This window comes from Manduca sexta, chromosome 17 (genome assembly GCF_014839805.1).
Source record: "Manduca sexta isolate Smith_Timp_Sample1 chromosome 17, JHU_Msex_v1.0, whole genome shotgun sequence".
NCBI lineage: Eukaryota > Metazoa > Arthropoda > Insecta > Lepidoptera > Sphingidae > Manduca > Manduca sexta.
This window is the reverse complement of record NC_051131.1, coordinates 6,952,666-6,966,255: the sequence shown is the minus strand read 5'-3', so window position 1 is coordinate 6,966,255 and position 13,590 is coordinate 6,952,666. Positions and strand designations below refer to the sequence as shown.

The 13,590-nt window shown below is 35.5% G+C and overlaps 1 protein-coding gene across 1 annotated transcript; it reads left to right on the top strand.

Annotated features, from left to right (window-relative positions):
• The first annotated feature begins 2,695 nt into the window (after positions 1-2,695).
• LOC115449067 (transcription initiation factor TFIID subunit 5) lies at positions 2,696-13,159 on the top strand. The gene is made up of 6 exons (XM_030176763.2): positions 2,696-3,101; positions 5,524-5,747; positions 6,741-6,930; positions 8,514-8,715; positions 11,871-12,068; positions 12,954-13,159. Exons 1-6 carry the CDS (start codon positions 2,884-2,886, stop codon positions 13,125-13,127), a joined length of 1,206 nt encoding a protein of 401 aa, XP_030032623.1. The 5' UTR covers positions 2,696-2,883; the 3' UTR covers positions 13,128-13,159.
• Positions 13,160-13,590: the final 431 nt, after the last annotated feature.

Sequence of the window (13,590 nt, the reverse complement as noted above, 5' to 3'; positions counted from 1 at the left end):
ACTAAGGTCTCAAACCTCTCTCAATAGGAGGCCTGTGCTTAGCAGTGGGCAGTCTATAATACAGGGTTGATCCCCCCCGCGGCAATTCTTGTGCGCTTGGTCTCCACACCAAATTCACGCCCATGCATGAAGGCACATTTTCCGCGACCCTAGGCGCACAGCTCGTGCCTATGCCTCATGGTTGCCAAATTCACAATGAGGTCTGTCTAAGGGTTCGTGAACATTTCCCTTCCCTTTCTTCCAACCATCCTAAGAACTCCTATTCCTTCCTCTTCTCTTCCTTCCCTCTATCCCCTCCCTTCTTCCTCCCGGGCCCTAAGACCGTCTAGCTGGAGGCTACCGAGCCTTCAGTGATAGCGGTAGAGTCCACCAACTCATCATGAGGCTGCCGTTGTTGCTAAGCCGGGGGATCACTTGTACACCGTTAGCAGGGTACCCCCGGAGATAACAACGGCAGTGCCACAAAAAAAAATACAGGGTTGATATTATTTTTATTACATTATAACAATGTTACCTAAACATAGATGTCCCTACATGGTTAGATAAGAGCGACTTCTGCCGTCACATGAATGCTTTGAAATTTATTTATTTGTTTATAAATTAACTTCTTTGAAAGTTAAACCAAAGATGCAAGCAAACATATATAATATTAGTAGACGGCTTGGTGAACTGCATACATATTAAGTACCTGCAATTTATTTGATTACGACTTTTGATCTGAGATTATTAAATCCTTATCAACCTTTTATATCAATAGTACTGGGGCTGCTTGGCGTACGATTTGAGTTTCGTTAGGTTATTAAATGGTACTTTATTACCAAAAATCGCCAAGTATACCTAAATTTACTTTAACCAAGTATTTTCTTAAATGTTGACTGCCTCGGTGGCGTAGTTTAATGGTATGTGTGGCACATTCCTACTCAGGCACAAAGAATTGGTGTTTTCGGATCAGTATCAGCCCGGAGTCTGACACTTGTGCTTGATATGGCGATAGGATCCCATGATGTCATGAGATGTAACAAACATAGCGAAAATTGGATGCCTTGTAGCACCTCTACCCCTTCTGGTTTATCCTCGATAGGGGTGTGTATGTTGTTTTAAAATCTACATATATTTTTTCGACACTTTAATTAGGCTCCGACTCGAAAAGAATATTTCAAATCAGTAAGTGGGGAAGCTTGTTGAAATTATAATGAATCCAACACAAAAATAACAATCAAAATCCATTCAATTTCATTTTGCGGAATTTTCGACTGTAACTTCGCACTTTAAGATCCAATACTAGCAACATTTTATTCGTATCAAATGGAAACTAAACTAATTCTAACGCAAAAATAATTTTAAAATCAGGCCATCATTTACAGAAAAAGTGCGTTCAAAAGAAATCCGAAGTGGCAATTTAAATGCAAAATTACCTATTTACATTTTTTCTATTTTTTTAGATTTTAGACGAAGTTGTTTTTTCTTCAAGCCACTCCTGGTTGGTCTTTGTTCGCTATAGTTCTTTATTCCATACATTATACAACTCGGTCCAGCGGTTTTCGAGTTTTAACGAAACTAAAAAACATGAATTATTTTTTATATACTTACATAAATTTATATCTGTATTCCACTGTGAATAAATAAATAAATAAAATACTTTATTTATCACGTAGAAGAACAAAGTTGCACTTATGATTTGTCAAAACGATTTGTGGGAATAATTATTATTTCTGAATAACATTCAAAATCACTTATACAGGATTTCCCAGAAAATAGTGTCAAGCGGAGGTCCAGAGATAGAGCACCCCTTGGGGTGTCCGAATCGCCCCCATGTATGTATGTTCTGCGATTTTTCATAGTTTACGAGTTATGAATATTTTTCTGAATTTTTGAGAATTTTCGATTTGAACAATTAAATGTATTTTTTTACAAAAAGTGGAAGACTTATTCAAGATGTTTTTGTTGCAACTATATTTCATTACTTGTACTTTATTCTAAAAACAGTCAGCTTCGTAATTTTCATGAAATTTATGAAAATGTTGCTGTAAAGTGAAAAACTTACGCTCTATGAATTATGACTTAAATTTTCTACTTTAAATTATAAATATAAACAAGTGACTTCGTGGTTCTAAGGTAGGTCAAAAAATTCTCCAGACTCTCAACTTACATATTCATTAAAAAAACATAGCCCTTCATGGGGGCTATTTAGGCTAAAATCAGTCTTAAAAGAAAGCGAGGTGGAAAATTCTTAATATTTGCCATTACATTACAATTATTTTTTTACTTCTCATCATTCCTAAGGTTAATTAGTTTGTTAACTAACCGAAAGTGATTGCAACAAAGCTAGGAGTTAAACATTTGGCATATTTTTATGTTTAATTTAAGTTAAATTAATTTTGCATGATGGAATAAAATAAAAACATAATTCATAATTAATTAACGGCGTTCATCGTGTATACGCCTACATTTACAAACATTAGTTTCAGTCAATGAGAAAAAAAATGTTATAGAGGCAAACACACCACAATGATCGGTCGGTCGTCTTTCAAAAATTACATTACATAACAAAGGTACGATAATCGTAAAATTAATACCGTACAGTTATTATTACAGTTACAGAAGCACTGTTGGTTCACTACAAAGAGAATTATAATGTATATGGGCACACTATTACATTATATAGGTAGAAGAATCGTCATGGGATATATAATATCAAACTCCTTTCATACAATTACAGCACTGGACACAAAAATTTTAATCTTTCAATTGAAATCTATAGTGACAGAATCTCAGGACAGAATACAGATTGAGATTTTAATTTAAATTTTGGACACTTGTTTACCTATTACTTATACTTTGTAGTATTTAATATTATACTTTTACGGATACAGAACACAAATAATGGAACCACGTAGAAAATCTGTTGCTGGTCCAATGGCTCCATCAAGTATGAAAACGGCACGAAAAAGTTTTGCAGTTATTAACACTTTTATTAAAAATGCTGCCCCAGATAAACAAATAATTACCGTTCACACAAGCACCCCCTTAGTCGAACGTCGATCTTTTCATGTTGAACAGAACCAAATAAATCAAGGCGAAGTAAATGTCCTGTCCATAATGTAAGTACATACAGTGGCGTGCAATTAAACGGAGTAGATAAAAAATTGCCACAAATTTGTTTTATAGGCATAATATTGTCAAACATAGCATTTTGGAGCACAATCTAAATAGTCATTGTCGTGGGATGACGACAAGATAATGATAAATCCCAATAAATGATGATTGTGATAATTAAGTAATTTTATTAATTATGTACTGGCTTTTATTCGCGGGTTCGCCGAGTTTTGCGGGATAAAAGTCCCGCTAGGTATATATTTTCCTCGGATAGAAAGTAGCTCTCTAGTAATTCCTTTCTAGTATCTCAAACTATCTCCGTACCAAATTTCATCGAAATCCGTTCGGTAGTTTTTGATTCGACGCGTTCAGACGGGCAGACAGATGCGGCGGGGAACTTTCACAGAACGGGGGCTCTCAAAAGGAATAAAGTTTCCGTTTTTGCAACATTTTTCATTGATGCTCCGCTCCTATTAGTCATAGCGTGATGTTAGGTATATAGCCTAGACTCTTCCTCAATAAAAATTCTATCCAACACGAAAAGATTTTTTCAGTTCGAACCTGTAGGTCCTGAGATTAACGACAAACCAACTCTTCAGCTTTATCAAATAGTATAGATCAGAGGCTCCAATTCTTTTTTCTCGTAGACCATTTTCAAAATTTTATTGGTTCCGGTGGATCTTTTTTATATGTCTCGCATAGAAAGAGCATTACCACAACTGTCCAGATTTCGCAGGGGGCGACTGGACTGCATATTGGGGATCACCGTGCATTAATAGGTGAAGTCAAGCCAACATTTTAGTTCTTTACTATCAAACCAGATAAATTTTCGTAGACCCGCTTGCGAATTGTAAACCATTTTTTGTTCACGCCAACGTAGACCCCTGTCAAGTCTCCCGTGGACCCCTGGGGGTTTACCTGAACCACTTTAGGAATCAATGGTATAGATTACACAAGTCGACAAAAAAATATTTTTTTTTGTGTTTCTGTTCTAATGCTTGAATTCTGATTCCAAACATCGAAAAACACTCGGATATTCATTTTTAACTCTTAAAGTTTGCTTTTGTCTGATTTATGTTGATAAGTACGTTTTGAAGATTTAAATTGATTCTTATGAGCAATAGGCGGTAGCATTTTGATCATTTTAATTGCAAATTGTGAATTATGTCTGAACGGCAGTAGTGTTAAACACACACTAGTCTATTACTATTTAAAAAAAAGTATAAGTATTTGAGTTGTAACATCCAACTTTTATGTCGTACTTGGTTAGAAAATGGCACCAAGAAAGTGTAAACAGAATGTTGATTAATTCTGTTTTATTTGCGGTGACTTTATTAAAGTAAGAAGCAAAAAATTTGCTTTGGCAACGATTTTGAAGCATTGCGAAGCCTATGAGGCTTATTATAACCTCAAAATACGGAATCAAGATAAGAAATGGGTGTCTCACGGTGCTTGTGTTAATTTTAAATTGGAAAATATAATGTGAAAGTGAAACCAATAGTAGAGCCTAAATAAATATTGATGCTACCGTTCCATATAGGTAAAGTTAGGGCTAATGAAGCAATTTGTGTAAGCTCTAGATCCAAATTCTGAAGCTATTGAATATTTAAAGAGATTTTTTCCAAAATTATGTGAAGCTGAAGTTAAAAGTGGTATTTTCGTCGGGCCACAAATAAAACAAATAATGAGCAGCGATGATTTCACAAAATTCCTTATTGCTCATGAAAAATAATCCTGGAAGCGTCTGAAAGCAGTAGTCAATTGTTTTTTTGGAAATCACAGAGTCGACAATTATGAAGAGTTACATACATAACATCACGCATTTATCCCCGAAGGGGTATGCAGAGGCGCAACTAGGGCACCCACTTTTCGCCAAGTATGTTCCGTCCCATGATGTGATAGGGGGCGAGCCTATCGCCATATCGGGCACAAATTCCAGACTCCGGCTGATACTGAGCAGATAAACCCAAATATTAATATTATGAAGAGTTCATTGAAACTATGCTTGAAAGTTTTAAATTGATGGGCTGCAGAATGTCCCATAAACTCCATATGCTACATGCTCACCTGGACAAATTTAAAGATAATATGGGTGCCTATTCAGAGGAGCAGGGAGAACGTTTTTACCAAGATGTGATGGACTTTGAACATTACCAAGGGCAGTACAACGAGAGTATGATGGGAGATTACATTTGGGGATTAATACGCACACAAACATAAAAGATCCATTAAAAATGAAAACATTTTTGAACATGATTTTTTGTTATTTTCTATTTGTTTGCTATTATTAGTCATCCAAGTCATGGTCTATCTATGTGCCAAATTACATCCAAATCCTTCAGTATTATCTACATTAACTTCTAACATAAAGCAAACTTTTATATGTATACTAAGTCTTAAATCTTAAGATTCTACTTACAATTTCAGTGACACTAACAAGGAAATCATGTGTTGTAAATATACAGAAGATTTAAATGACATAGCAGCCGGTTTCACGGACGGTAGCATACGATTGTTTAGCTGTAGTACAGGGTCATGCACCCATACACTGGTAGACGATGAGTGTCGCGCGTATCCTGGACCCGTAACTGCAATCAAGCATCGGCCAGTGAGCAAGGCTCATCCGATAACCAACATGTTGTTATCTTGTTGTTAGTATTGTTTTATTTAAATAAAGTCAGAGGGCACTATTCCGTCTATGTGGCGTAATTATTTTTTAAAAGTCAATATGGGATTTTTTTGACTATTACCTGCACAGCCAACACAGCTGCTCTTTGTTAGAACGCCTATAGTTATACGCCCTCATAGACAGAATAGGACCTCTTGACCACATTTATATTATTTACTAGCTTATGCTCTCGACTACGCCTGCACGTAAAGTCTTTCCCTTAATAAGGAAAATCGAACACGCAACGAGTGTAGCTACACAATATGATCGCCACGTGCATACAGCAACGGGCAAACTTTACACAAGTGGTGTATTTTAACTCAAATGCACCACATCACATGAACAGAACATATATCGTTTATGATTCCTCACACTGCTTTTCAGTTGAAATGATGCCTATAATGTGACCCTGCATACGAGTAGAGTAAGCAGTACGCACTTAAAAACACAACAGCTATGTGCGTCGAAGTCAGTACCCATATTAGAACAAAGTAACCATTTAACAGATTTTTTCTAGGGCGTCAGCTAGCCGGAATAAAAAAAAGTTTGCCAAATTCAACGAAAGCCCTTCATCACGCGTGGCGCCTGGAAGCACAAGGCTCAACCATGCATACATACTCACACACGCACGCACACACACACCCACCCACACACACGCACACACAAACACACATATTTTTTTTTGTTTTGTTTTGATTTAAGTACCTATAGAAAGTTTTTTTACATTGTGAAATACAACTGTCGACTTTACGGAGGTGGGCGTTAATATCTGCGACACAGTTACCCAACTAATGCAGATATTTTCGAACATTGTATTTTTAAAAAACTGTATTATTATTCCAAATAAAGATTTATTTATTATTATTTTCCTAGGATAGGCGCCTCCCATTCTGCCCTCTAGCTACGTTCTTGCAAATATCTTTAGAAGACTGTCTTCAAAAATGTTGGATAGGTAATTACTCTTCTTAATTTTCAGATGTTAACGGTTGTATAAAGTGTTGGAAATATAAATATGATCAATGTTTGTATACTATCAGAGAAAAGAGACAAACTTTGGGTTTAAGCTATCATCCTCGGTTTAGCAAATTTATAACTTATGGAGATGATGCAAAATTAAATATGTACGATGAAGAAGCACAAACACAAGAAAGGGCTTTTTATTCAAGGTATATACCTACTTACCATCCGTATTTAAATACCTACATACACACATGGGATCAAGTTTTTCCTTTCTCGTGTGTGGACCAGAGGTGTTCTATCACATCCATATTTGTCGGTCATGTTAGGTACCTACATGCAATAGAGGCAAGTTTATTGACATTTACCGAACAGACAATCTAGATTGATACTGCGCAGAATAATCAATCTATAGTTTTACCCAACCCGGGACCGGGCCTGAATCCGTATCACGGCACTAATGAAACTATAATTCAATTTTAAAACGATACTCGCATTTCATACGGTGATATGATTTCCAGAGGGCAAAACAATTTCTTCTTTATCCAATACTTTTCCTTAAGGCCAGCAGCCCATTCACAATTCTTCCGATATTATGAGTGTTTCCGGCCGGTGGGTAAAACTTAAAATCTAGTGAACCAATCACGTCGTTTCCCAACTTATGCCAAAAAGAAAAATACGTCACCGAGGTAGTAATAATAGCACTTATCATTAAGTAATAAGGATAATAATTATCATCTTATCTAACTTCTCGCTAATATTATCTTATCTTTCTAATATAAATGTATAGGTAAGCTTGTAAAATGTTTGGATGCTCCCTGTAAGTAGTCAGCAATCGCTGAACGAATTTGAATTAAATTTGTCACAGATGGACCAATCTGGATAAATAATATTATATAGGTAAATACCATCCTTATGGTACAAAAAGGTGTATACGAACATACTAGTTATAAATTTTACTAAGGTAAAGCCGTTGAGATTCATATTAATTAAAGACTATAAACAGTGCCAGAAATCATCTGATAGTAATTGTTTACTTTAGGTAGGTAGAGAAATCCGCCCCGTAGATTGGGGGCGTTTTGAGAATTTCACAACCATGTCCCCTGCCTGTCATAAAATGCGACTAATAGAAGATATCGGCCGGATGCGGGCGGGCGGCAGGGGGTTATCCGCTATTAGTACACATTTTGGTGACCTCGGGTATGGGCGGCGGCGAAGAAGGTAAGCCTCATGCTGCCGTTGACGCTGAGAGCGTCCTTCGATGCGTGGGGCCTTCTGAGACCAAAACGGGCCGCAGTAGGCGGAACAGCGCGCGCAAGTCACTCATAGCGAAACAAAAAAAGCTTGGTAGGGAAAAGTGGGGTAGATTAGTAGGTACTCTGGGCACAATTTTACAGTGGCTAAGTAAGTATATCTTTCATTTTTATGCATAAATATCAACTGATATGTATGTGTTTACTACGTGTTGCTTGCGGGATCGCCCGCGTGAAAAGCCTTTTCCGCTACAAAGGTTTCTAAAACACTGTCGCGATTTATAAAATTCGACAAATAAGTTGTCGTACCTATTATGTTGCATTCCATCAACTTATTTTAATTGATTTACAAATTTAGTTAGTAATCCAAATTTAGCTATCCTGTACACCCAAACCAAATGTCGTGCCCATTTAAGGAAAACTTATATGAAATGAACTGTAAAAACTATGAATTCAGCCCACAGTCCTGTACTTGTCGACCAATAAAAATTATATAGGTTCCTTCCTATCTATAGCTAAGTACACGAAACCCGTTACAGCCAAAAGAAAAACTTGATGGATGGGCATACCTCAAGAATATTTGCATGCGCTTTTAATCCAAAGTCTCATCATGAGTTAATATCAGGCGGCTGGGATAACGCAGTCATGTGTTGGGATGATAGACAGCCATACGCCACGCGATATTTCTTCGGAGTTCATATATGTGGTGAAGCATTAGATTTTGATAAACCAGGCAAAACGGTAAGTACCTATATTATTATTTTTTGGATAAACCGCTGCGTTTCATCGGCATTCCCTTACAGTTTACAAAGTCTCTCCGGCTTAATAACTATAATGGCCCGGGAAAGGATATAGGGATAAGAAGTTGACAAATGAATGGTAGGAAAGAAGAAACTATACTATGATGGAAGGACAGGAAAAAGGAGGGGAAATGGTATCTTTATATTATAGCAAAGTTTTTTAATTACTCCTGTTACTTTTAACATGATAGCAAATTAATTCAGACAGACTATACATACATACTTTAGTGTGCCCATCGAAACGGGGCCCTAATCGCATTATTAGAAGTAATGTATTCAAAATTTTCAATAAATAATGTATAGAAAAAAATTAAACATTATGTTTCTACAATATGTAATCTTTACCCTGTAGTCCGGTCAATTTAGCCCAAAAATAGGGGTAACCTTGCATTAATTCCCAGAAAGCTGAAAATTTACATAGATGTTAGGGACACCATTATTATGAAATTTTGAAAAGTCCCCATCGATCCCATGTCTGCAAAATTTTTTATTCAAGGTCAAAGATTGCAAAAATGTGTTTTTCGAATTTTTCAGCGAAACTGTTAGTTTTATGAAAAAATATGTCCGACGGCGGCGATAGCCTATATGGGTGTGGAACGGACTGCCGAGACGAATGTCCGCAGGTTCAAATCCCAAGGGCACACACCTCTGACTTTTCTAAAATCATGTGTGTATTCTTTGTGAATTATCGTTCGCTTTAACGGAGAAGGAAAACATCGTGAGGAAACCTGCACATCTGAGAAGTTCTCTATGGGAATTTCGGAGGTGTGTGAAGTCTACCAATCTGCACTAAGCCAGCGTGGTGGACTAAGGCCTAATCCCTCTCAGTAGTAGAGGCCCGTGCTCAGCAGTGGGCAAGTATATAATACAGGGCTGATATTATTATTATTATATGTCAGACAAAAATTGTAGATCATGCAATTATCTAAAAAATTGTCCTTACACATTTTTTCATAACACTAACCATTTTTGAAAAAAAAAAAGTATTACAGAACTTTCTTACGCCGTATTCTCCATAATAAGCATGTCTAAGCTGCCTATGATATCATTGGGCTTGTAATATAAGTAAAAATATATGTCTGCGTGACTAATACATTCATATTGACCGATAATTGTGAAAATATGATGTTAAGATAACGGAGTCCCTAATTTTAAGGGACCATGTGCCCTTGAACAACTACATCTGCCTGCCATTCCATGGTTCGCGTGGCCGTTCCGTCTACCTGTTTTTGTAAGGTCTAAATCACAGTTAGTCTTGGAAATTCCTTCGTAGTGAAAACACGTAGTTATTTAAAATATTCTCTGCTAACGTTTGAACAATTTTTGTCAAACATTCATAATAAGTCTCGGTTATTGGAACCAATCCACACGCTTCTTCCACCTGCACCAGAAAACCTCCTTAATTATATTTTTTGCAACTGCAAAAAGGGGTGTAACTCAAGATGCGGCTGCATAAAATTAGGCTTATTTTGTTCACTAGTGTGCACCACTTGTCAAGGCCAATCGTGTTCAGATGTTGAATCTCCAACAGAAGAAGATTTTCTCATCAACGACGAAACAACTGATGTATCGCTGTTAGTACAATTTACGTCAACTCAAGAAGATGAGGAAGAAAAAGAAAATGGAGAGAGAGAAGAAGATGGAGGGGAAGAAGAAGAAATAATTAATGACGATGATGATGAATAAAATATGTTTATAACCAAGTATAACGGAACTTGTCGCTCGAGCTGTACCTGATCGACAACGAACACTCTGACAAGAGTACAACGATTGAAAGGAATAAGAATAACCAAAAATTCATTAAATTTTACTGTAATAGACCTACCGGGGAAACCACATTAAAAAAGACGCGCTAGGTACACTACCTCATAGGTGGTGTGGAAACGTGTACATATTATAGACAATACAGCGTAAGAAAATTTTGTAATTGTTTTTTCTCAAAAATGGTTAGTATTATGAAAAAATGTGTAAGGACAATTTTGTAGATAATTGCATGATCTACAATTTTTGTCTGACATATTTTATCATAAAACCAGCCGTTTCGCTGAAAAAATAAAAAAAAACATTTTGCAACCTTTGACCTTGAATAAAAATTTTTGCAGACATGGGATTGATGGGGACTTTTCACAATTTCATAACAATGGTGTCCCTAACATCTGTGCAAATTTTCAGCTTTCTGGGAATTTTTGCAAGGGTTAATGTCTAAATTGACCGGACTACCAGTTGTTTGAGGTTCTTAATTCGACTGTATTTTTTTATGTTACCTCAGAACTTTGACTGGGTGAACCGATTTTGATCATATTTTTTTATTTGAAAGGTGCTTCTCGGGCCGTGTGGTCCAATTTAAGTTTAATTGTTTTTGGACCCTTGACTTCGGCGGTACATCAAAAAACTCTTAAAATTATGTTGTCAACGTATATTAATTTTTACTAACACAAAAAAGCAACAAAAAACTTTTTAATAAAAAATTAATCAGTCTTCAAAAACGAAATGTACGAAAACAATGTTTAATTTCTACAAAGCAGACTCCAAAATTGATAACCCGTATGTAGGTAATGTTTAATTAATATTGTTTTATTATTTAATTTTATTAGATAGACAATACTTTAATATGGAACATTTTTTAGATTAAGTTTTTTTATAAAGACCATTTGATTATAAAATATGAAATAACAAATTGTAATATTCTACATAATATAGCTGCGGTGAGAATCAGGATTAGGCTATTGCATATACAACTGTATCGCGGGTAAATTTAAGAGCACTATTTGTTAATTGTTTTAATTTTAGAAGAAACTAGTGCCTAATCTATCCATCTGCTTTCCCATGTAATGGATCAATAAAAATTCGTCCACAGTTTTAACATCTAATTACAATTTGCCTTGTAATAGTTGAAAGCTATGTACATCTAAAAACCAAGAGTTTAGGCACAATATTTGATACTTATAATTGTACCTGCTCGGGTCGTGTTTACTCCCAGAGATTTTCTTTGGTAAAATAACTATTTCGAAACATCATCTCATCCTACTCCTGCCATTATATGGTGGGGTCTCTGGCATGAGTACAAGTTACTTTTAGGGTTTATGTTATTTCTAGATATTAACGTGTTCATGGCAAGATAAGGATAATATACAACTATGGGATTATGGTTCATGTAAACTTATAGAAACAATAACCCCAGACAACCACCAATCAAAACTCTATTGTGGAAAATTAGTCCCGCATACAAGCCTTTTGATATGTGGAGGATCTGACTCTAATATTTTGAGAGTCGTAGACTTAAACATGAAAGTTGTAAGTATATGACAGACCAAATAATATAATATTTATTTACATCTTTATTGTAGAAAAAGTTAGCAGATAAATAACTATCTACCGCCATCTCATAAAATATACAAATAGATGCTATAATGTGAAATGGAATAGTTGACCTTTAATAAAACATTAAGTGTTGGTCGCGCCTTTGCCAAAAGAATTACTTGCTACAAAAGTTCCTAAATCATTGTAGCGAGCCATAGCGCCATCGTTACGACGTCACCACGATTTATTTAAAAAATAACATTAATAAAGAATATAAAAATTCAAATATTTCTTACACACTGTATTGGAAAAGTTTTTATTCATTTATAATATTAAAATTACTATAACTTCTAAAAAAAATTTTGCGTAAATAGTAAATTTTTTGCTGACTACAAATTATTCAAAATCTATGAAAGATTTTAATATGTTAAACATGGTTGACAGTATCCTAAGAAAGTTTTCTTACAGATTTTAAGGTAGCGGCTCTTATAATCCCGCCTAAAAAACTACACTGCATAGTAATTCAGGACATGGTGTATCCATGTGTCAAATGTCATCCAAATCCGTTCAACCGTTTCTGCGTTTACTTGTAACAAATATTTTCACAGATTTTCTCATTTATAATAACCAAGGAAATTGTATAATGAGATCTTCTATATTAATACGTAGAAAAAAGTTTTACCCCTTTTCTGCACATTGCGCGCACGGAGGAGTGTGAGATTTGCCATTATTAAAATTCAAATAAACGAGTGCAGAAAAATAAAATGTATGTGTAATATGTATATTGAATTCGACGATCTGATTTCGACGCCTGAACAACTAGGTTTAATGAAATTCTGATTTCAGAGCGCTTTTAAAGGCTCATTCGTAACATTTCAGACAGAATGTTCCATACGGAATAACCCAGGAAGTATATATGCATTTGATTTTGGCAGTATAAGAAGAAAAATTAGCAAAGCCCCGGATACCTATAAAAAAATAAGTGAAATACAAAACGCTCCTCGTGTTTCTTTCGTAACAGGAAAAAGGCTTCAAACAGTAGACTTTGGTTGATCTAATGTCAAAAATAAAAAGATGTTCATTGATATTTGTTATTATAACTTCATAGATAGTCAATTTGTTCTATACATTCCGCCTCTGGGTCCCCATTGACATCGTTATTACGAATATCCTAAAGTAATGAACCGTATGTAATCAAAAAACTTTCATGAAGTAGTTTGCTCTAAACAGACCTTCAGTGTTGTGATTATATAATAGTTGTTATGATTATGCAGTTAACGCTGTATTTACAAGTCACAATAATAAAATATGTGGCATATCAATTTACAATAATTATTCTATACATGTATAATCCTGCACGAATAGTCGTGGACACTAGACATGTAGAGGATAGCCTCTACATATCGAGTGTCCTGTAACATAGCCGATACACAACTAATGTCCGATTTACTCGACAAATAAATTCTGTCTGAACGGCGGCTTATCTCATATTTTTATTTTTGGCCCGACCCGGGAT

Excerpts from the sequence above, each read along its gene's own strand:
- LOC115449067 (XM_030176763.2), top strand. The coding sequence starts at position 2,884 with ATGGAACCACGTAGAAAATCTGTTGCTGGTCCAATGGCTCCATCAAGT. Across the intron at positions 6,931-8,513 it reads GAAAGGGCTTTTTATTCAAG|CCAAAAGAAAAACTTGATGG; the intron begins GTATATACCTAC and ends AACCCGTTACAG. Across the intron at positions 8,716-11,870 it reads TTGATAAACCAGGCAAAACG|ATATTAACGTGTTCATGGCA; the intron begins GTAAGTACCTAT and ends TGTTATTTCTAG.